The following is a 25,486-nucleotide window of genomic DNA, read 5'->3' on the forward strand; positions in this document are numbered from 1 at the left end:
TGGCTATCTATATAAGTTCCTAAGTATTTAAAACAACTAACCTTTTCAACAGGGTGCCGCGGTTACTGCATTACCACGGTAACGCAATCATGTCACGCCCACCGCAGAGTCAAGCTGATCACCACTTCACTGCTGAGTGAGCAGCTCAAGTGATGTGAGGCTTGACATAAAGAATGACGTGCCGAATGACGTGCTTTCCGAATGCCGACTAATATTCCTGCTGCAAAGTCAGCTTCTTAATGACAACACTAGAATAAAGACAGATATTTAGACTATAGAGGCTATAAAGAACAGACTACTACAGGAATGAATGCATTTGAAAAGTTTACCATATTGGTCCGAATGTAAGACAGGATTTGTTTGTTTTTTTCTGGAAATAAGTCTGAAAAAGTTTTGTCTAATATTTGGGGACAATTATTTGTTTACAAAATCAGATATTCTTTTTGAATAGAAAAATGCTGCAATCCACTGCAGAATGATGTCAGAAGTCAATAGTTCGCAATTGGTATTCCTGACTTTCAATCTACATGTGTCTCAGTTAGGGACAAGGAATTTTTTGGGGTTTTTTGTACAGAGTGGTACACCGTGTCAGCCGAAGTGTTTTCTATCTGTGCAGCCAAACATAGCAGCTCCTCGACGGACTGTATCACCCTGACGGTCCCGATGCTTTCTCCGCAGGCTCCACTTCACTCAGCTGCCCGTCAGACCCGCTGCTTCTTCTCACTTTAACCTAAATAACAAACCGGGGCTCGGTGCTCCGGTTGGATCCACATGGAGAGCCGAGGGTAACGTTAGCTGAGAGGCTAGCAAAGCGTTAGCCACAGCATGACCAGAGGGAAGCACAGCCAGCTAGCCTCCCAGTTAACGTTAGCCCCGGCTCTCTATGTGGATCCAACCCTTTTTAATGGCAGTTACTTTAACAATTTGAAAGGCTTTGCCAATTTGTGCAGTAAAAAAATCAGTACCATGGCAGCTCTACCTATAATTGTTAGGGGTTGACATAAGTCTAAAATGTAGTGTTTACTGGATATGACCATTTCTTGGTTTTACTAATGTTTATCTCAAGAGTACTAAATTTACACCAGTTCTGGAGGGACGTTACCCTTCATGTGATAGGCTGACGAGAGCCATATCATCAGCGTATTTAAGTAAGCTAAAATCTGAGTCTTGGATTCTGAACTCATTGATGTACACTGACAATAATAAAGTTGATAGAATGGTACCTTGAGGCGCGCCTGTATTTAAAATGGTCAGTTCTGACACATTACCATTAGAGGACACTCTTTGTGGACGGTCAGACAAAAAAAAAATCGTTGATCCACAAAATTAGACTACCATTCACCCCTAGATCCAAAAGCCTTTGAATGAGGATACGTGTCTTAATTGTATTAAAAGCTGAAATAAACTCAATAAATAAAACTCTGGCATAGAATATAGTTAGTTGGAGATGTTTGGTCACTGTATAAAATTAAAGCCACAGATGATGTTGGGTGCTTAGATAGAACCCTTTCTATACAGTTACACAGGATGGAGGTAAACACTATTGGTCTAAAATCGTTTAAAAGGCTAGCTCCTGATTTCTTGGTACAGGCACTATATTTGGCAGTTTCTAGGAGCTAGGCAAAGTGCTCTTGTCCAGCAGGAGCTAAAATAGTTGAGTGATAACACTTGTCATCTGGGGCGCACAATCTTTAAGCACTCATCCGATCAGGCCATCAGGGCCCGGGGTCTTGTTTAGTTTAGTGCAGGCAAGGCTAACTGCAATTCTGTGCTCTGTAAGAACTAATGGAGCATATACAGGCATTTTGGTGCACACCATGTCACATTCTGTATTGAAGTCCCCTGTGTCATACCTAGTATAAAAAAGATTCATCTCATTTGAGAAGGAAGGACTGTTCAGATAGTATATTTCTGTTTCCTGCTCTCTTTGCCCATCATAGCTTAACATTACCCATGCAAAATGCTCTCAACCTTGTCTTGATATTTTAATTTTGCTTTCTTTGTTTTAGATTTGAATTCAATCCTTCTCTCCTGTTCTCTGACCAAATCAGTATCACAGAAAAACACATTTTTTCTTATTAAGACACATTTTGAGATCTTAAGATCTATGTACAGTGTCACAACAATTAAAAAATAGTTGTCAGTCTGTATCATTGAAACAGTCTGTCTGCTCCTCTTTGCTTTGCTCAGTCCAAAGTTTGATCTCCCTAGTCATTGGTTTCTCTTGCTTCACCTTAGCTTGATACTTGGGAAGCAGGTGTACAACATTTCGGTCTAACTTAACCAGCAGAGGACAGCACACAGCCTTGTAAGCATCAGCTACATTTCCGTAGCACTTATCCAACACACGGGTGGATCGAGTAGGGCAGTTCACAAACTGTTGTAAGGCGAGTAAATGACTTGAAAGATCACAAGGGCTACCATCTCCAAGAATAAAACAGCGGCTGATCTGAAGAGCGGACAAGCACGTTATTGTAGCTTTCCGTTATTTTGGTCACTGCCTTCTCATTGTCCGGTCCGGGAACGTAGATTAAAATTATGATGACCTGACCAAATTCCCTCGGTAAATAGAATGGTCTAAAAAAATACAGATAAAGTTCATAGTGGGGGTGCATATTTGCTCGTGAATATGGAATTGTATTGCCCAACTGTTATCCACAAAAATACATAGTCCACCTCCTATAGACTTATGAGTGAGTTCACTCCTGTCGGCCCTAATTGTGGTGTATGCCCTTAAAACAACATTTGTTGTGTCCATTTCGAGCCATGATTCAGTTAAACATATTAGATTGCTGCGTCTAAAGTCGCAGTCATAATCAACTTTTGCCATTAATTCATCAATTTTGTTGTTCAGCGACTGCATTTGACAGAGTAATCACTGGCAAAGGAGGTCGACAGCTGCATGTCGTGGGAATTTCCGAAATAGAGATAGATTTCACAAAGAGAGAATTGTCTTTTAAGAGTTTATTCCACAATCACACAGTGTACGCATACGGACTCAAAGTCTGTCTGAGTCAAAGGGCCAAGAATTCAGTGAAAACAGTCATCTTTACAGTGAAAGCTGCACACTACCAATGTTAAATCACTGAGCCCCCTGTATTCAACAGTTGCCCTATTGTTCATTCATAACTTTTATCAATGTTTCTTCCCTGGGGGGTTTATTCCTCTGCACCTGTCTGCTGGGAGTGTTTCTTCCTATCTGCTGAGAACTGCAAGTTGATCGCTTTCTCAGACATGGACATTACAATAGCATTGGAACTGCAACATACAATTATGCACAGGCACCAGATGCACTGTGTTTAGTGTTTGTAGCAAAAAGCTAAATTACAACCAAAGAGATGGTTAGACAAAACAAGAGAGTTACAGATCACATGCACAACACGTGAATAGTAAAAAATTCCATTACACCACGTCTTCGGAGTTTTTCCTCATACACCTCCTCTCGTTTTTTTGGTTTAATCCATATTCTCGTCCTGGGATTCTTGATCAGCCCAGTGCAGTCATCTGGTAGGTTAAATTTGAAAGCAGGCCACCGATTTTTGCGTGAGGTTGGAGAGATAACAGGTGCTCCCGGGTATAGGTGACCATGCCAATCTTTGCATTTAGTCCGAAACTCGCCTCGAGTAAGACGGCTACAAGACATACAGTCGTCCAAAGAGTGGGAAATCTCATTTCCAAGCGGCTCCGAGTAAATACTCAAGTTTACTTTGAACAGAAACATACGCAGAAACATACAAACACGCTCGACGACGTGGAGTGTGAAGCACAGGGTCAGCAGCAGAGCCGCGCCCCCGGAAGGAGGTGTATAGTGTAGAACAACAGCTTACCGTTTTCTCTTCGAATGCTCTCTCGTTTCATTACCCCTCCTGTCCTCCTCCACTTCTCTTTCTGCCTACAAGCAGTGATTTGTGTGCATTCCTGTAGCTTTTTGGTTTCAACACCAGGGGGTCTGAGCCACAGAGGGCAATGTGCGTGGATCTGTGTATGCGCATGTCCATATCTACAACCAAGAGCATATGCGTGCACTCATGCCTGTGCATGCTTACACAGAAGCGTGACCGTGTGTCTATAAACTTTTCTGTTTTCACCCATGTGGCCGAGTTAGAGACCATATTCCATCTTCAAAACACACGGCAGCACCATCGAATGAGTCACCCCTTTCATCTGCTTCCATTGCTCTCGGTTACTCCAGCTTCCACGCCTTGCCTAATGGATTTTCAAATGCAGGTACACGATTTCTTTCAAGACTTGACAGGCATTTTCCTTTGTGTTTAGAGATGGGGATCAGGCACTGAGTGGTTCTCTGGTGATGGTGTTGTTGAAAGATTCTGCATACAGAGTAGAAACATTTTCCCTGAACTTGTTTGAAAAGGCCAAATGTGAGACTTCATGCACATTTTTGCATCTTGCCAAACAAAGGTAATAAAAGCAACTCTGAAATACTTCTCTCTTTCTCTTTTGTGCAGTTTTTGTTTTTGTTTGTTTGGAGTATATTCTCATATTGAACAGTACAATATGTATAAAGGTGTGTCAGATGGGACTGGAGGATACTGTTAGGGATCTTAGGATGGTCCTGATGTCTCATCTCAAAATTTACTTTCTCAAAATGTAAATCAGTTAAAAAAAAAAAACATGGGAAAAAAAGCACAAAAACATTACTAATGGGTAAAAAAAATGTTTCAAAGTGGACTCAAAGGCTTACAGATCCAAACAACAACAACATGCAACAAAACTGACCTTTAAGATATTATATAAAATAACTAAGGATTTTCTCATTTCAGATTTAGATTGGACTGACTTCAAAAAATTGAAAAAAAAAAAAAGAAAATCACATTATGCTGGATTTTTTTCAGAATGACAACCAAAAACTTAATTTTGCATTATCATACAGTAACATCGAGAATATGTGCAGACGTGCCATCATTGACTGTGAGTGTATCGTATGAGGCCATTATGGTCAGCACCAGACAAGCTGTGACAAGCTGACTTGCGGTGCCAAACTCATGTTATAACCTGGATGTAATTGACTGTGATTTCCAACTGCCCTCTCTGTGCCAGAACGGCAATGTCTTCTAATTAACTAGAGAGCCCTTACAGCCTGGTGCCACCTCCATTTGGTCCCCACTTGAAACGAGTGCCATGTCCTGAGGGTTCCTGTCAGACCTAGTGCTCTGTGAATGGTATGACATGTCCCTTCATATCTCCATTCATTTCTCTCTCTCTCCCTCTCTCTCTGTCTCTCTCTCTCTCTCCCTCTTTGTCTCTCTGACAACTATTTTCTTCTAATCATGCTCAGGAAGAAAACGAGAGTGTTTGGCTGGAAGGGAGAAACAGGCTGCGTCTACTGTACGCGTGCGTGTGACGAGACGGAGAGAAAGCGAGCGAGGGAGCATGAGAGAGTGACCAAGTGAGCAAATGAGAGTGAGGGGGCAGAGAGAAAGAAAAAGAGAGAGTAAGAGAGGAGAAGACAGAGAGATGTTCGTAAGTCTGTCGTCTTATCTGTCTTGCTCTACACTCTGCTTCATTATCTGCCTGGCCTGAAGAGTGATGTCTTCCTACACCAGCGCCAGAGCCTGGAAGCTGCCACCACTGCCTTCACACTGCAGCACACACATCCACTACATTGTTTGTGACACACACATATAAACACACATACACATTGAGAAAATTAAAACCTTCAGAGCTTCTTAATGCACACAGATAAAAATGAAACATAAAAAAAAATATATTACAATATACGCCTCCCATACAGACTACAGTAAGGCTTACCCTCACTGAAGGACAAAAGGCAGGGAGCTGTCACCCTGATGGAGGGCTTGTGATAGAGCAAAGAAAAAGAAAAATGAAGAAAATGCACAGTACAGTATGTATAGTGAAGTGGCCATCTAGCAGATAGGAGCGAGTCATTGTAATGAAATAACTAGATGGCAAAACCCCATTAATTGTGCGGAGGGCGAAGGGGTTTAATTGAGAACAAGGCCCAGGTCACTCTGAGAAAGGCTGTTCAACATTTTTATGAAGCCGGGGGGGGGGGGGGGGTAGATATTACAGAGATAGACAGTGGCGCTTTGCCTCGTTTAAATGGCAAGTCAAACCTTATACAGCATTTATGAAGTCCGGCTGTTAGATGAATACCTTTAAAGCTTCCAAAGCCTTTGAATGTCCTGATCTGGGTTTAATAAATTTCACTTTGAGATTACAAGTGACTCAGTAGCAATGACTTTTATTAGCTGTAGTCTGGCAGCACTGAGTTGACCCTTATTAGATGTACTGCTCCACAGAATTGGCTTGGATTATAATATTTAGAATATTTAGACTACAAAAGACTACAAATACATGTAATTTTACCCTGTTGGTGACACACCACATGAATATAATTTGGACCTGTCCCGAATCTGGTCTGAGATGGATCTTGGACAGTAGGAACCAAGTTGACAAGTCCATGTAACAAATTATGCACAGAACAAGGGGTGCAGGTGTAATAAATCTAATGTGGGCAGATGTAAATAAATCTAATGTGTGTCAGAGACAGCGGAGTAAGATGTGATGAGAGAAAAAGCTGAGGAAACCCATGAATGGTGAGGAAGAAAAAATAAAATTACCCACCCCCTGTTCTGACAAAAACACTGGCCTGTATTATGAAGAGTTGTGCAGTCTGCTATGTTCAATGACGGTAACGACAGAAAAAAGCACCTGTACTTTCTTTGCAAACAAAAGTAAGAGCACAAATTTGTCCGACCAAATGAAACATCACAAGAAAAATTTCAGCAAAAAATCTCTGCCGCCCAACCACTCAAACATCCAGTGGGGCATTAAAGAGACTACTTATTGTAGGACTTAGCTAAAGATATGGTTCTGCTCACCACTGCAAAACAAAGGACTGATGCTTTACGAAACAAATGCTTCTCAATGCTTTCCTCCAACCTTTCACCATGCACAGTAGTCTATGTACTTCACGTGTCTAGCAGCACAACTTAGCATGGATCATATAACATCCCTTATTGTATTTTCTACCAGTAGAAAAGGAGTGAAAAAAATATGAATAAGAGGAATTTGGCATAGGTCATGATATTTATATTAGTATTGTGTGGTTAAGGGAGCAAAGCTACAACATAGAACCAATACAGTTATAAAATGTTGGGCTTGACTGGGTTGTCAAAAACTTCTTTAGAGTATGTAATGTATAAATTCTTAGTGTAAATAGAGTGAGGGTCTGTTACAGAATGTCTAATTGTCTGTCTCTTCTTTTCATGTCACCTCTCCTTTAGCTACTCTCTCATAGAACACAAACACCTTTAAGCCAGTGCATTACCTTTATGTTTAGACATGTTTGAATTCAACTCTGCAAAATTTTGGGTTGTTTTTTTTTTTTTTTTTTTTTAAACCATCACATAAATCTTGGACAACCTATAATTCTCGCCGATCTTGTGACACAGAGGAAACTGATGTTGGAACTTAAATTTAGCTGAAAGACTTTTGTCCTTTGCTGACAACTGACTCTTGGAAGTCCCCTCAATTACCCTTCACTAAACCTGGATTTAAAGAAAGACATTTGTCACAAAACTGCAAAAACATCCCTCTAGAGCAGAAGTATTTAGTGTGTTTTGCTAAATCTCCATGCCACACCGCAGGATCCGTCAGCTGGTTTGAGGTGCATCACAATCAGGCTAATTGGACAGGTGTTTGCAAGCCATTATGATACTAAACCGTTGTGTCAGTATAAGAGCCCCCAAAACAGCACGATACCCCTGAAAACCAGCTGCAGGATTAGCTCAGTGGTTTAGATGGGAGGGAAAAGCTTTTACATGTCAGAGTTGAGAGAAATTAAGATGGGGGAGAGAGAAACACAGAGGAAGAGAGGGAGGGAGATTAAAGAAGAGTAGCACTCTCAGTGTGTGGTAAGCCACAGTCATCTCTTGTCAGCCACCCCTGGTGGGAGTTATGTACCCCACACAGAGAAACAGAGACTGACATTAACACTCCACTCATCCTCAAACAACCCTCATTTACCCAAAGAAATTAAAAAATATATACAGAAAACAGAAGCAAACGAACACTTTTACTTTTAATGTTTACCAGAGAATGTTTGGCATTTTTGACTGGTACATGACTTAAATGATTAATCAATCAGCAAAATTTTCTGTTGAGCATTTAATTGATCAATCAACTAATTTATTCAGCACTACTTTGCTCTGGTGTAGAACAGAAAATCTGAGGTCTGGTACAAAAATGTAATAATTAGTCAAATGATGAATCACTGCATTTAGAAACAATGCCTCGTGATTTATTAGAACCTACAACTGAGGCCTCAAGTCATATAGCATTCAACCTCAAGGGGTGAAAGGTCAAACTAGAACGTAGAAGTTCATTCCCAAGGGTTATAAGCTGATCAGCTACCTGTAAAGAGAGAGAGAGAGAGAGAGACACACACAATAATGCCTTTCCCCACCAGTTATTGGATGAGACACACAAGCCTGGAGTGAGGCACTCAATGAATAGATCCTTATTGATTTCACCTAAACGGCATGTACTGTAGGGCCAATTCAGCCTCTCAACAACTCACTCATGCTACATCTCCCCTACAAGCAACTAACCCCTACCACGAACACACACACACACACACACACACACACACACACACACACACACACACACACACACACACACACACAGTTTCAATCTTTAATGCACCACATGCACATACACACGCTGTGAAAAACCCTCTCGCTACCACTCCAAGCTCTCCTAAATGGCCGCATGAAGTAGGGTGAGGCTCTCCACACATCTAGCAACAGTGGTGGAAACAGCAAAATATCCCCTCATTGATCGGTTGACAGCACCCAAAGGTCAACAAGGCAGCGTTCTCTGCAGGCTGAATGGCCCACATCAAGTCCTGTTGGCAACCGATGTGCTAGTGAGAAACTCTCAGTACTTGAATGAGATGAGCTTATGGCTGGTGAGCAATTTCAGGCATTGGAGAGAGAGAGAGAGAGAGAGAGAGAGACACTATTTTTCTGTCTTCCCTTACCCCTAATTCATGAGTCTAGTCTGTTTGCATAACTGCTCTCAGTATAAGTTTTGGCTTTTTTGATTTTACTTGAATTTTTCATTTTGTGGACTAGCTTTTATTGGATTACTGATCACATGAATATAGTAGCCTCTGATTATGTTTTCCTGTTCAAGACCTACAGTACCTTAACATGTTATATTGTATAATTATTTTTGATCCATTAATCTGGTGATTATTGTCTCAATTAGTTACTTAAAATGTCAGAAAATGGTAAAAAATGATGATCACCAAGTTCAAATATCTTGTTTAGTCCCGACCAACAGTCCGCCCTAACTCGTCCAAATATATTCAGTTTACTGTCATAGATTAAAGAAACTAGAAATACTCACATTTAAGAAGTTGGAACTTACAAAACAAGTTATTTGAACCAAAATATGCACTGACCCAAAACCATAAACCCTTCATAGCCAAGTAAAACACAGAAATGTTGTACATCAAAAGTTTGCCTTTTTATATCTCATCTTTCTCACTTCTTTCTCAATTTCTTCTCCCGATTCATCTCTCCTTCTTTGTTTTCCTCTCAACATCTCTCTGCCCCCCACAGTCCGCAGTATCTGTGACTATACAGACTTTGCAGCAGGTAGAACGAGTCAGAGGATAATTTTGCATTGCTTTTATGATGGCTAGTCTGTACAAATCAAAGGAATGTTTGTGATAGAGCTACCCAGCTTGAAATCAATCTAAAAATCACAGTGGGATTCCAGACTACCCAATCTTAGTCGGCGCACACTCCACCTGGTTTTGTGTTTGTAAGCTTATGCGTGCAAGTGCATGTAGAAAAACACTTTATGTGCACTCACAATTTTTCTTTTTTTTCTTTTCAGGGGACAGAATAATACCCCCAAACGCAATTTCATGTATAACAAAGTTTACAATCTTCTTCTTCAGTATCAAGTCAAACCACAGTCACAAAATCAAGCGGTAATATTAGTGTAGGAGAGTTTACAAAGTGAGTAATACAATTTGGCTTATGTTTGAGGAATGAGTGATGCTGGAAATTTGTAATGATGTGTTTAGATATTGGCAGAGTAAGGACGTTGCCATCATATCACTTTTCTGCATGCGAGAGTCACTGCTTTGCTATTTCTTTTTTTTTTTTTGGCCTGGGAAATTAAGATGTTTTCATTTCAGACTACAGAAGACTCCAAATTGTGTCTATGTCTTACACACAGAGCTCATATTAATTTATGCTACCATGGTTACCGTTGTGTACGAGCACTTATCATTAAAATGACTCAACGTGTAATATTTGCATCAGAGATGTCAAATTTTTTTGTGTTTGTGTGAGCGGAACCGTTTCCAGTCATTCACTTCACTTTCATGGCCACATGACCAGAGTCGGTTTGTTATTGTTGTACTATCTACTGCTGGAATACAATGATATATACTTTTTTTGTATGCAATACGGCCCACACACACACACTCACTCACATAAAGAATATACAGTATATATCAAGTAAAGAACAATGTAATTGATACTAAAAAGGGATTGCACATGACTTCATGGAGTTTGTGAGAAAAAAAAGATGCTGATCCAGGAGGCATGATGAGCTGGAAGCTAAGGATATCTTGCAGATATCTTCAGCTCATGATTTTCTGCATATTTAAGGAAGGTAGTTATAATATCTTCATAATTTTCGAATGAGTAATGTGTAATCACGTGCCCTGCAAGCTGCTTTTGTTCAGGTTTTAGCAGATGAACATTTGACATCTAATTCACCATTTCTTCATGGATTTAGATTTCATGGATTCCCAGGATGCATTCATTTCTTTGTGTGCATGTGTGAGTACGTGCAAGGGTATCTGTGCATTGTGTACAGTGTGTGTGTGTGTGTGTGTGTATGCATGTATGTGTGTCACTAGGGTAATTAGGAATACGAGGGAGGGAGAGATCAAAGGAGGCGCTTTGTGTGTGTGTGGTTGTGTGTGTGTGTGTGTGTGTGAGAGAGAGCGCCTGTGTGTGTGTGTGTGTGTGTGTGATGATCTCCTCCAAGCTTTGATGCTGTAAGCTCCGCCGGTTAATGTACTACGGATAAAAATACTACACCATGTAATCTGGCATTTATCCCTCGAGAGCAGAAGCCCAAAATGTGACACATGTCAAGAGGAAGGAGGTAGGGAAGGGGAGAAGAAGAACAAGCGGGGGAGAAGAGGAGGAGTAATGGAGGTAAGAGACCTAGAGACTAAGTCTCTTCTTCTGCTCTGAGATGATTCAAAGATTGTCAGTGATTCATAACTGAAAGTGCGGAATGGTTTCCATTAATTATTAGAAATTAATTCAGGACAGTAAAATACAAAGCTCCTCAGAGATGCATGATAAGTGCACTGAAGTCTGCATCACAGGCGAGAAGGAGCCAGGCCCCAAATTTAGTGACAGTATTTCCACATTTTGTCTCTCTCTAATGTTAATTATAAGGCATGGCATTAGTTTTGCCATACCACTATTCAAGTATTCATTAAAAATAACACAGAAAACAGTTAACAGCCCTCTAATTAAGCCGGTACAGGTAATGAATACTTGTGAATTCGACCACATTTTTTACACAAAAAGACTTTGTCAGCAAGAAACAAGGATGAGAATGATCTTAATTTTACTTTCTGCTCATTTTTTTTCTACATTTTCTCTCAAAAACATTTTTTCAATAGCCCGTGTCTACCTTAACTGATGGTGGATGGTCATCAGATGCTTTTTTGCACCATTTTTAGTCCTAATGCAGCCTGATAAAACTATTTCTGCAGGTGTCTAGGGTGAAGCAGCCCCACAGAAACAGCAAACTGTGAAGGCGTTATGAAGACAAGCAGTCGTACTAGAGCATGCTGGAGAACAGGATGCTGAACAGACGCATTGCAGGCTGTGTCACCTGTGTAAACCTGCATCCTATCATTGCCTGTGTCAGTGGATGCAAGTGTATACTTCAGCAACATTTTCAACATTAACCAGGCTTCCAAATTGCTACAATAGGTTGAAAACTGCATTTGAATTTATGTATTTTGTTAAGAGGGTCCAAATCCTGTCTAGTCCCTCCTTCACACAGACACTCTTCTATAGATATTACACAAAGAAATACAGAACACTACAGAAAATAGGAAACCTTTGAAGAAAAGCTATGTTGGAGGCTATATTTTCTTACCATAGAACAATTCAGCCGTCAGACATATAGGTCTAAACACTAAACTAGCTTTGGTCTAATTATTCCCACCTACACCAAACAAAATGTTATATTCCAAGAAGATCACAGAAAGCCAGTGCTATGTGAGTAGCCATAGATCCACACAGAAACAGTGATAACTGAGCTGAGAGACATCTGAGATGAGAAAGAAGCTCACTGTACTTGCTCTTAATAGCCACCACAGCACAACACAAGCATGCAAATGTGATCAAATGATCCTTCAAGGAAGAGTAACGTTAGCCAATAAACTAAGCTATGTCAAAAACAGTATGATGACAGTCTGGTCCTCCCCAGACAACCATATTAAACGAGTGAAAGATACACAGAGAAACAGCCAGTCAACTAAACTGAGGGGACAGAAAAAAAGGAGAAGACTGAAGGCATCATTACAAGCCAAGAAAACAGCAAAACTGACTAACAGTACTTGACAAACAAGCTAACACACGCTTAGCTTAGTGTATTGTAAACCTATTTAGCAACACGGCCTAGCAACGCACTTTATTAACTTATTATGAGGTAAATTTTTTTACAAGAAGGCTCCTTACCTTTTAGAAGTGTTGACTTCTGGATATTCCTCTTTCCAGGTCAGTAGAATCCACCTTTCAGGTGAAACCACAGCCATAGTCACATGTTGTTTAGCTTGAATTTGGTGTTGACATCAGCTGAAGCATAATAGTTCCAGTAAGTGTTTGTATTTTTCGCGTGTTTTCCCGTTTATTTTTCTCCTCTTCGTGTTGTTGTTTGGTTTTTGTTGGCGCCCCTAACGTTAAAACATCTTTAATGTTCCGCAAAATTAAACCGAGAGGCCTTTTTCACGACAGACGTTTAGTTTTTTTGGTGTTTTTCAAGCTGGTGTAACTTAGTTACATAAATTACTGCTGCGAGCCATTAAATGTGCGTTATGCTAGTGGGCCAGCATGAAGGTCTGCAATAGGCCTTTTACACAGCAGGCATTTTAAAAATGCACAGGTGCAACATTCATGATGGCTGAATCCCATTTAGTTTCTCCAAATTCAAGAACTTGGTATATTGCATGATGGACCGCCAGTATTGCTTGCTTGGACACTTGAATGGAACTGTGCCGTTGTGTTATCAGTTTTAACCCGGACCTTTCCTACTGTGACAATGGAATATGTAAATCCAATGCTGCTATAATTGGCTTAATTAATTACACCTGTGCTTTTCCTGCTATGACGTCAACATATGTGTTTTGAAATGGCCTATGAAGCAAAGCAACCAAGACAGATGTAAAACTAAAGAAATTCAGGTCTTCTTTTGCAGAAGAGATTTTGATCTTAACGAGATTACCTGGTTAAATAAAGGTAAAACCAGATTTAACTCTTTTTTTTAGGGTTTTATAATTTGTTCTATATTATGTTATATACAGCTTTTGACTGTGGCCCATGCATAATATCCAAACATTATTATGATAAGTGAAGTTGAAGTTATACTTTTGTTAATCTCAGAAGGGAAATTCATTGTAATTCAACTATTTTTCTGTTTAAGAGCAGTGGGCAACCAAATGGTATCACCTGGGGAACCAATCCAGTTCTGAGGCCAGGGCCAGGATTATCCCCGCAATCTAACAAGCATGTCCTTTGGGGTGGACGGAAGCCAGGAGAAACCTTCACAAACATGGTGAGTAACATTCAGACTCTGCACAAAAAGGTCCTCGCAGGCTTCAAACTCAAACCCCTGTCAGGCAGCGTTAACCATGAACCACTGTGACACCTAATGTAATTTTGTGAATTTTGTAGCAACTCATGAAAGATTTTAGAAACCGCACCTGCCTGAGCACAGCTGTTATTTTCATTCAGAAGCATTTAACTATATTACTCTAAGAAACGAATATAAATACTTCATAATAATTTTTGGGATTGCCTTCCAGTTTGCATACAATGAATCTTTTCCTGTGAGATGTAATGACAAAAACTTGTTAGCAATGTACATATTGTCATAAAGTCAGCAGCAACTATTACATCAAATTCAAACTGAGTGACAGTGTTGCTGAATAGATATTTCTCATTCAGCAGGGCAAAATAGGCCACGTTTAAAAAGGGTGGCAGGCAAATAAATGAGCATGGAAGTCTATCTACCTGAGATAGAGAGGACCTGCGCTAATGAATAAGAGGGAAATGAGTGAACGAGTGTGTGAGTGAGCGAGACAGCTAGTGTGTGGGTGTTTGAGGTAGCAAGTGTGTGACTGAGCGTGAAAAAGGGAGGGAGAGTGAGCCTCTTCAGAGCTACCTATCAGGGACGGGAGAAGAAGATAGTTAGGCGTGAAGAGTCAAGACCATAGTCAGTAGGCCCTAATTGAGCGCTTCTCCTTCATTCTCGGCTTGCTACTGACACATCACCCCGGGGTTTATTGGGAGAACGCCGGCTTCACGTCACGTTGAAAAGGAGAGCGATGGATGATAAGGGGGGCAGAGGGCGATGCTTGTCTTTTTTCCTTCCCTGGGTTCTTGCCCCCAGCCTTGTGACTTAGGGCTGATATTTCTAGAACTTTTGAAAAACTGAAGTTGCCGTCTCAGCTTTTTCTTAAACACTGCAAATGGTCGTAGCCTGAAAGCTAGAGTGGCACACTTGTGACCACAAAACTGCTTGATCAAATACCTGGACATACTGGGAAAATCTGGGCTCCAGAGATGGAGGAATACTGCTCTTGAGGGAGGCAATCTCAAATGATATGAATGTGTAACACCTGAATGGAATCAAGACATATTTACCTGGTCCTTTCCCAGACTGCGATATTTATAGTTTCATCCTTTCTGTCTTGTGGCCATTTTTGTTATTATGAGGGATTAGGTCTAATGCTCATGTCTAAATATTTCTTTGTTAGCTCTTTGCTGGTCAGACCACCGGTGAAGATAAATACAGCCTTTGAGCCTAGTAATGTGGCATGACTTGTTTTAGGTCGCCAAAATAGACTTTATTTTGATTTTCCTATTTGGGTCCATGTAGCACATGTCATCAAAACTTTGAATGAACATCTTCTAAGTTGACCTTTGAATACTCAACTTGGAAGTGAAAAGAAAAGAGAAAAAGATGCTGAAAGGATCTTGTCTCTTTCATTTATTCAAAATTATTCTGCAAAATAATGGTTGAGAATTAGGGTTGATTTAAATGGCAGTAAATCAGTTGATCATTGAAAAAGTAAAAATTTAACTTTAAGAGGAAATGAGAAGCTGAGAAGTGTGCTCTGTTATAAAAGTGAGAAAAAGGTATAATAAGCAGCACAGCCTCTTAAAGAAAAAAGACAAAAAGTGGCTCTTAATTGACTGAATTGATAATTTTCAATTCAAATTCAAAGAACTTTAATACTGTTCTGTCATTTTGCGCCCATGGAATAAAATCTGTGGAATACAAAAGCTAAATATATCAAAAAAACAGATTTTGTCAGACCATTTGGGCAATGAGAAGCAGGTGGAGTGCAGAGTAAGGTTGAGAGGTGTGCGCACATGCACTATCACACACCCACATACATACACACACACACACACACACACACACACACGCACACAAACGGCTTTGTTCCCCCGGGTAGACCATGGAGCCGTCAAAACCACTCTGATTCTGAATTAGCTCTGATTGGCTGTCATTGCAGTGTGTCCCACACAGCTGAGACCACTCAAAACCACATACACACACACACACATACACACACTCATACACAGTTTTATGGTCTGGGCATCATGTTTCACTAAACTGCTGAGTTCTCTAGGCTGTAACTAGGGCTGTTTTAGAGCTGTGGTTGAGTATAAATGTGCATGTGTGTGTGTCCGTGTGTATGTGTGTTCACATCTGTCTCTATGACTGCAGTGAATGTAGGTACCCCATGTATTCAAATTTTCAAATGGTGGGGGAATAGTTATTATTGTTTTGTTTATTTTTATTTGAAATATTGTCTAAAAGTGTACGCTGTAAATATGTTGACATTTTGATATTCAAGGGTACAAAAATCTACAAATACATTCCCTGCTACATACAGTATATATTTTGTGAAAGAATCCCTTGTGTATTTTCCACCACAGATCGGTATTGTTATTCTATTCCTGGCATCCTTGTGGTCTGACTGAAAAGTCCAGTGCTATTTTCAATCATTTCAGTATCAAATGGGCTGAGTGTGACCCATGTGAACATAGTGTGAGAAACTGCTGCTACATGCAGAAATGTACAGTACATGAGTGTATGTATTAACAAAAGCCTGATTAAAACCAGCAGAATGTTCCAGTATTATCTCCAGAGTATATTTGCACTCATATGTTGCCAGAAAGATCAGTTTTACAAACTCTGACAAAGAATAAAGGGAAGTACTTGTTTCAACATTCTTCTATTCATCTATTTAATTAAGAAATTATACAGGTTTTGCATAAATGTCACTCTGATGCCACAAGCATGCATGCTAAGTAAAACGTGGGTCCAAAAAAAGCAGACCCACCCATCTCTAGAGGGAAACACAGTGCCAGAAAAGACTTGTGTGGCTAAATCAGTGGGGTTTTACCAGTCTTGCTAGCTCAGTTTGGGTTGGATGTCCATCCAACAAGCCTACGTCTCTGGTTACAAATGTGTCTCAGTAAGCATCATTCTTGTTCCCAAAACTCGAGTTGGTGGGAGCAGCAAAAATAAGCAAAAGAGAAAGCGGGAGGAGGTGTAAAAAGACGAATTATATTAAAATTTTCAGACCAAAGCTGGATTCCATCTATAGAGGCCTCGGGATCAAGTTTCTATGCTAACAGCAGCCCATTTAATCACAAGTATGTGGTTAAAAACAGAAAGCAGAATTCTCTCAGAAACAGACACTCATATGCACGCACACACAGTCACATGCATAAACACACACATGAACTCACTCGGACATGCATATGTATTTGTGTATATGTTGAGTACAGAATCCTACACATAGAGTCTCTGTGATCTCCGAGAGAGAAAAAACTCTCCAGTACAGTGTATCACTCACTCATTCTTTATTGGTGGTACGTGAGCCCTCTCCAGTGGTGACATATAAGACTGCACTGGTGATATCTAAGAAAACACTTTTCCTTAAATAGTCCATACTGCACAAGTTGTGTAAGGATAGTTTGGCAATGTAATACACTTGTGCAGTAATAGGACGTTAGGGTGTATCTCTTAGATAAGGCATCTTTAAATTGAATACTTTCTGCAACATTTCCTGCCTCCCATGCATCTCCCATAAACCACTATAAAAAGTCTGAGGCTGAACAAGGACTCATATATTATTCTAGTTATTGAGGGGGTTCAAAAATTCTGCTTTTATGGTTGCTATCCGAGCTCTTTTAGACAGAATTATGATTTAAGCAAACATGTACAGTAACATCTTGGTTGGCACTTCAAGCTATTTTTCAGCCCTGAGAACTCAAGTTGAGCTGAGTGCCAACATCAACATATTAACCATGACCATGAAAACAGAAAGGAATCCCCATGGTGGACATGATGAACCATAGCAAATGGTTTAAACAGACAAATAAGGGACAAAGTAGCATCTCCATCAAAGTCCTGGGAAAATGTTGAGGAATGTGGAATTTGTGCTTATTTTTAGCCATGCTAGTGGCATAGCTCAGGGGATGGCAATGTCGGTCTGTTTGTCAGTCCACCACTTTGGCCCAGACTAAAATATAGTGCCTCAACAACTATCAGATGGATTGCCATGACATTTTGTACACACAATCCTGGTCCCTAGGGGATGAATCCTAGTGACTCTGGTGATCCTCTGACTTTTCCTCTAGCGCCACCATGAGGGTGACATTTGGGGTTGAGAGTGAAATATTTTGAACAACTATTTGATAGATGGCTGTGAAATTTGCTACAGATATATACAAGTTCCCAAGAGGTTCTGTTAACAACTTTGGTGAGCCCTGGATTTTCCATCAGCACCACCAACAGGTCAAAGTTTCTTTCATTGAAATATCTCAACATCTACCTAATGGATTGGCACCAAATTTTGCACAGATTTATGATTCTCAGACAACGCACTTTAATGACTTTGATGATTGGTTGACTTTTCTTCTAGCGCCACCATGAGGCACAGTCAACAGGGAAAAAGTTCTGTTTGTCCTTTTGATCAAATATCTATAATAACATGGTGACGTTAGCATTTAGCTCAAAGCACCACTGCGCTTAAGTACAGCCTCACAGAGCTGCTATAACATGGCTGTATGGTCTTGTTAAAAACCCTGCTCCCCCTGCTCCAGTACTTAAAGTGATGGTTTAAATGTAATCAGCTATTGGACAGAGACTGTATGCTAGCATTTAAATGTATTGTAAGCCCCACTTAGTCTCGATTAACCTTAATTTGGGAAGGATGCAATACTTTGGATTGATAAGACTAGCAAGGGTAAAGTTTGGTCCTCTTGGTGGTGAAGACAAAATGCAACATCTTATTTGCTGTGTGGTCAAACAGAAACTAAACTGAAAACGTATTTGTTTTTCTTTTTAATTTTAGTTCCTTCAGCATAAAATTACTCAGTCATAAAACACAGTCTGGCATAGAAGAAATGACCTCACACAGATGACACCAGACTGCCATAGTTTCAGGTCTCTTTCCACCACACAAGCAACCCTTGCAAAATTGGAGACAAGGCTCTTTTAAGAAGCACTTTTTTGAGCAAAGCTTACCCAAGGCACCAATTATAGTTTAAACAACTAGTGTTTTTCATGTCAACTAGGACAACACTTGCATTCAAATGACAGATTGGTTAAAAAATCCAATCCACACTTCAAACCACCTTGGTTCATGAAATGTACAGAGCAGCACAGCCTCTAAAGGCACTCGCAATGATTTCCAACACTTAGAGGCTTGTGCTTTGTTATTAGGGTTGATGTAATTTACAGTTTAAGACACATAAAAATGTTTGTTCTCTGGAGAGAGAGAGTCACACAGTCTCTAAAACCTGATTACTTTGTTTTCAGAAGCTGTTGTTCACTTTGCAACTGTGAACCGAGTGTTTGTCTTGTTACTGTAAAATGACCTACATCCCACTAGAGGTCACTGTTGGTGAGGTTCAACATCAACCTGCTACACATTTGGTTTAAACCAATCATGTAGTGAAGTATAGTATGGGTGTAGTGGGACTCTTGTGGCCTTTCAGCAGTCATGGGTGGTTACCCACTGAACACAGCAAACAGATGTAGGCATTAAACATTTTAAAGCACCGGATTGCTCCTTCCCTGAATGACAGTGTCAACAAAGTCTTTTCAAAAACACATTCAGTATGCTGAGAGCAATATACTTCTTTACATGTCTGTGTATTAACATATGAAAATGAAGCCCATAAGCTCATACTTCAGTCATTGGTGCATTTGTTTGTGTGTGTATGTATGATAGCTGACAGACATAAAAAGGCCATAATCTATGCCTCTCTAACCTCACAGCGTGCAGTGCAGCTTTGTGTGTAAAAGTAAAAGTAAAAGTAAAAGATTTCAGCTTAAAGTTCACTTCAGACTAATTTAGTTAATAGTTGATAGCCACTACTGACAGAATGTCTTGGAGAACAGAGATCTCATTGCTGCTTTGGAAAACATCTTTCATCACTTAAAACATACTTTTTTTTTATTTCGATAAGTAAGGAATTAAGCTTCATTTACTCTGACTCTGAGAGGAAGTCATTATCAAAGCAAAGAATTTGACCAGAGCGTTATAGTATTCTTCTGGTCAGCTGCTGCTTGGTTTTGGATAAGTTCTGCTCATTTTCTAACTTTATCTCGAGTCTGTTTATCTTGAAAAAACTGAAACAGTATGAGAATATAAATTATAATTATACGTTAATATAATCATATGATGTGTAGTTGTGTCATCTGATTATGAGGCCAAAGCATCATTGTTAAAAAACAAATGTATTTCTTGCATATTTTCTAAATGTTCTCCCTGCAAATTACATGCTATGAGGGATCCAAATGTACCCAACGAGCTGGAACTAACCATAGGATTAGGGACCATGCAAAGCAGAAAAAATTCCAATGGAAGAACCAGGCAAAATAGATTACTTCTGTCCTTCTGTCTCTGGCACACACATACATGCACTCAAAGTTGAACTTATTAGTTTGTTTTTAATGTGTGTGTGTGACCATATTTTTGCTCAAACTGTCATAACATATTTTCATACAGTCACGACAACCATTTCCTCTCACATTTCCTTCCTTCTCTTAACCACGCTCATAAAACTCTCGCCCACCCAGTTTCACACTACCTGCAGCACTTCAATTTATGTTTAATCATTAGTTGACATTTTTATGCTTTGAAATGAACGTTGTGTGTCTTCATCAGTTATGGGTTTGTCACATGACATAAACACTGTCTGCTTTGTTTTCAGTGAGAAGCTTGTGCACTGATGTCACATGCATCTCCACACTGTAGATGCTGTGTCAACTTTATGAACACAGAACACTAGCATTTAATTGAACACTTACAAAATTGAGACAAGATGACTCTTTATAATTCATTTGTACTTTTAATAATATTTTGCATTAAAACTGAATTAAATCTTAACATATTTTGGCAAATCTTGGTTCTGGATTATTTTTGTCAGTTGTATAAAATATATGGATGTACAACAAGAAATTCTCCAGTTCAATATTGTATACAAAAGCTAACTCGTCTGACCCAGCTGTCTGTGGGGGTGGTGGACCTTTCATTCATGCTGAAACTGAAATACTTCCTCCATGTCACAGCACACGCTTTCAGTTGCTAAGTTTGTGAAACCTACCAATCTGCGTATAAAAACCATAAACCTATATGTATAAAAGCTTTTATGATTTATGTGAACTTTGAATATATCCATCACTTAACTGCATAGGCAGATTCTTATGGTTTCATTTTGTACTACAGATTCTTAACACACATTTCAAATATTTGTCTTATTCTGCCTAACCTGCCTCTGATGAACTGGATTATCACAATAATAGACATGAAATACCTACAGTAATATTTGCCAAGTGGAACACCTGAAACACATATTTCCAGTCAAGTTGGGTGTGTTCCATGTAAGTAACACCCTTGCTCTTTGTCTTCATTCACGTAGGACCAGTTTCCTCATTTGTCGATGGCACACCCCTAACTGCCCCAGCGACGAGTTCGTCTGCACATAAATAGGAAGTCAACTGCAGTGTAGGATACTTATCAGTTACATTCCAGAGGAGAAATTTGCTTCAGGCGGAAATAGCCACAGTCTTGTTCCACTTAAAAAGGGACAACCCCTGTCTTTCAAGCAGCAGTCTTTTTAAAGGCCCGGTCCTTGTTTCAGCACCTTGATGATATCCCAGATTTGTAGAATCTGGCTGAGGGTGTTTTTTTTCAGGGTTGGCAGCGCCTGCTTCTTTCTTTGAAGACTTCTTTAAAGGTTGTAGGTAACTTGCTGTTCTGTTAAGCTCTGTTAAGATCTGTTCAATTCGAGTAGTTAAGAAAATCAGCACCTTCAATCACACACCAGTAGAGGGCCCAGTTTGACAACATACCGGTAAGTATTATTCTTTCTCTACTATTTAAAATAGTAATACTGTATATTTCAGTGACCATTTTAACCAACAATTAAGTCATTTCGTAGTACAAATCATTGTTTTGATGTTTTTTGTTTTGTTTTGCATACATCAACATCAGTATAAAAGCAATTGTGGATACTGTACAAATTAAAGGAGATAATATGATAGTATTGTAGATAAACTTACACAGTAATACACTGTCAACTTAATCAATGACATCATTCTGAGCCATTTAGGAGGGAACAAATTTTAAAAATCATGATGAATTATTCACAACAGGTGTGAGGCCCAACCTGATCATCTGACATGAACAAGGAAGCTGCTCAAAGAAAATAAAAACCAGTCTGGTTGCTCTTGTGTTTCGACACCTTTGACTTGCAAAGAGAAATGCAGGTATCGGAGCTGGAGGACAGGCGTTGAGTATACAGTACTCAGCTTCAAGGACAGCAAAAATGCTGAAAAAACTCTTTAACTTCCTGGCAATTTTTGCTTTCTTGAGTGTGGCATGTTTTGTTGTACTTTTGTTCTACAGTAAAGATAGCACTTTGGCTTTTCTTTCTAAGCCATATCTTAAAGCAAATGGAAATAACACAATTTCCTGGCTGATAAAAGAACGTGTGAAAGAGCTATTGGAAACGAGGACTGAAGGACCAAGCACCAGCCAAGAGACGACACAGATACCAGACACTACCAAGAAAAGTTTGGTACCCTGCCCTGATACCCCTCCAAATCTTTTGGGTCCTCTCAATGTGGAGTTTAATTACAAACGGACTATGGATGAGGTGAAAAAGGAGGTTGGTGCTCCTCTACAGGAGGGAGGACGTTACAAGCCACCAGACTGTATCTCACGACACAAGGTAGGTGAAAGAATGGAGAGACAAATGGACACATAAATAAATGAAGAGAATAAACAATTAATAGATAACGACTTGAAGAAGGGATGAATGTAATTTTGCAGTGGTCATGACATGTGTTTGCTTGGTATAAGGCCAATGATTCTCCAGAATGTAAAACCATTTAGACTATTTCTGCTACTTTAGAACACTGAAAACAGTGTGGAAAAACAGTAACTCTTAGAAACAGCATTTAACTTAGTATTTTTATTCACAGTCCAAATTATATTATTATTTATAATATAAGTATAGCTTATGAAAAGGTTTATTTTATTTCCTTTTGTTTTCTCTCATTGCATGTCCATGCTGGATTCAATCTGCCTTTTTTTTACATGTGAAAACAAAGAGGGTATATACAGTATTTTTACATTTGATATCTATACAAGTATAGTATAGATGATAAAGTGTGTGCTTACATGAAATGCTTACTGTATTTCAGACGTTTTAATTATTTACTTGTTTGTTTAGGTGGCAATCATCATCCCATTTCGAAATCGGCATGAGCACCTGAAGCACTGGCTTTATTACCTCCATCCTATATTGATACGACAGCAGTTGGACTATGGTGTGTATGTTATCAACCAAGCTGGAGATGGAGTGTTCAACCGAGCTAAACTGATGAACGCAGGCTATGTTGAGGCATTGAAGGAATATGACTATGAGTGCTTTGTCTTCTCGGATGTTGACTTGGTTCCTATTGATGATCGTAACCTCTACAGATGTTTTGACAATCCCAGACACTTGGCTGTGGCTATGGACAAATTTAGCTATAGGCTACCCTATAACACCTACTTTGGAGGGGTTTCTTCATTGTCCAAGAGCCAATACATGAAGATTAATGGCTTCCCGAACTCTTACTGGGGCTGGGGTGGTGAGGATGACGATATCTATAGGCGAGTTATCTTCCGTGGGATGTCCATTTCCAGGCCTGACTTGAGGACGGGAAGGTACAAGATGATCAAACATGTAAGAGACTTGCACAATGAGCCTAATCCAAAGAATCCTGGTAAACTGGGCCAAACCCAGTGGGCCATGGGTAAAGATGGAATTAATTCCCTCAAATACACAGTCAAGGAGATTGTGAAGGATATACTGTACTCTTTTATCACTGTGGATATTGAAGCTCCACCAAGCTGAATGAGGATGGAACCTGTGGATTCTGGACTGTTGTTGACTATTGTACAGTATCTGCGGGCCACATTGGTGATTCACTGGTTTTCCAGGCTCAGGACTCAAACAATAGAAGATGGTATTCTTCTTGCTCTACCTTGGGTGATTTTATGTTTATCTTCTTAAAATATCTGTGAATGCAGTCTGTCAAATTTCTTGTAATTGACCTGGGGCAGGTGTGGGTCTTGGTGTAGGGTTACGTTTGCAATCCTGCATGTACATATGTTGTGTCTCAGTGAACATATGTAATAGTATATCATTATTTGCATATTTGATACGTTTTTATGCATACTTGACAATATAGTGAATGTAAATATTTTGAATATGAAGTACAGGATAGTGCTTTGGCACAATCCTCAAATAACAATCATTATTCAGTCTGCTGTGCAAGAATATGAAGCCTGTTCTCATTCCCAGGGCATCAAATACTGACGCTGGGGTGGTGAAAAAGTGTTGGTATTTGAAGACCTGGGATGAGAACATTTAAGAACATGTTCTGGTGTGGACAGGAGGACATAGGTTTATATGTTAAAGACGTCACAGAAGAGACATTCTGGGGATGGTTGCACCATGCTAGAAGATATTTGTGTATTGCAGGGGCAAATACCACTCAAAGTGGATGAAACACTGACGTCAGACTAGACAGGAGTGTCTGGATGGACAATGAAGTGGTTAAGGGGTTTTATATTTTGTTAGATCTAATCAGGTCCTGATTTAACTTAATTTATTGTATTGAGACATTTATCTTTACAGTGCAATGCAACACCAGCTTTTATTTTTTGTGCTTTACATTACATTACTGTAGGTGTTCACTGTGAATAAAGGATAAATAGTACATAAGTAATGTGTGTACTGACAGTGAGAATGTGTACTGACTTTTTGAAACCTGTTGTTTGCTTGCAGTCTTTTTATAGATACTGTTTTGTTACAGAAACACAGTTTCAGTGGATTGTTATTTTGACTTTTGACTGTCTTGAGTTTAGAATGATAAAGGGAAAATTAGTTTTGGTGGCAGTGATGCACTGGTTGAAGTATCCTTTTCTTTTTGAATGTATTTTTTTACTTTACAGGTGTATAATACTTTATTTTATTGTATTTATAGCCTTTTCTAATAAAGTAGTGTTCCACACAATCCAAATTAAAATGATGATTGTCCTTTTTGGGTGAACATCTACTATGGTTTGGTGTTGAGCTTACCCTTGAACGAAGAAATGAAACTAAGCACATTGTATGTGTATGAGTAATGAACTACTTCAAGTTGTATGTTTGCTCAGTGGATTTGTGCTTTGTATGCAAAAATGCCCCAGCAAGTCAGATAAAGGCAGGAAGTATAAATGCAGATTTAAAGGGTGGGTTCACAGTTTTTCCAAGTCTGTCTTAGCCAGGTGCCCACATGAATTATGAAAGAGGTTTTCCTTGCTGTAATAATTCCACCAGCTAATACTGGCCATTAAAAGATCCCTTTCAAACACGCTTTCAATGGAAGTGATGGGGGCCAAAATCCACACTCTTCATTTTGACCAAAAATGTACTTAAAAGATTATCTAAAGCTATTATGATGTGTCAGCAGTCCAAGCTAGTTAAATCAGGTGGATATCTTCCAACATTATTTTCTTTTTAGAATAAAATTCCCTCTTTTTATTTCCCCAGACAGAGTTTCGCTGTTGAGCTGCAGTGGAAGAATATTA

General features: G+C 39.5%; 2 protein-coding genes across 6 annotated transcripts in view; one reads left to right on the forward strand and one right to left on the reverse strand.

The window, feature by feature from the left end:
- zfhx4 (zinc finger homeobox 4) overlaps positions 1–13,240 on the reverse strand; it is a 308,281-nt gene extending 295,041 nt beyond the window's left edge. For both annotated transcript variants that reach the window (XM_042399188.1, XM_042399190.1), the window contains exon 1: positions 12,786–13,240. The gene's annotated coding sequence lies outside the window, so the exon portion shown is untranslated. The remainder of the gene's footprint in view (positions 1–12,785) is intronic.
- LOC121887986 (beta-1,4-galactosyltransferase 1-like) overlaps positions 12,066–25,486 on the forward strand; it is a 30,953-nt gene continuing 17,532 nt past the window's right edge. The window contains exons 1-5 of one of the 4 annotated variants that reach the window (XM_042399199.1): positions 12,066–12,824; positions 13,747–13,878; positions 21,279–21,713; positions 22,015–22,592; positions 23,097–24,920. In XM_042399199.1, the coding sequence (XP_042255133.1) occupies positions 22,188–22,592; positions 23,097–23,765 (1,074 nt within the window). In that variant the 5' untranslated portion in view covers positions 12,066–12,824; positions 13,747–13,878; positions 21,279–21,713; positions 22,015–22,187 and the 3' untranslated portion in view covers positions 23,766–24,920. Of the gene's footprint in view, positions 12,825–13,427; positions 13,563–13,746; positions 13,879–21,278; positions 21,714–22,014; positions 22,593–23,096; positions 24,921–25,486 lie in introns of those variants that run through there. The other 3 variants (XM_042399197.1, XR_006093106.1, XR_006093105.1) reach the window with 3 other exon arrangements.

The sequence above is a fragment of the Thunnus maccoyii genome, chromosome 21 (assembly GCF_910596095.1).
Source record: "Thunnus maccoyii chromosome 21, fThuMac1.1, whole genome shotgun sequence".
Taxonomy (NCBI): domain Eukaryota; kingdom Metazoa; phylum Chordata; class Actinopteri; order Scombriformes; family Scombridae; genus Thunnus; species Thunnus maccoyii.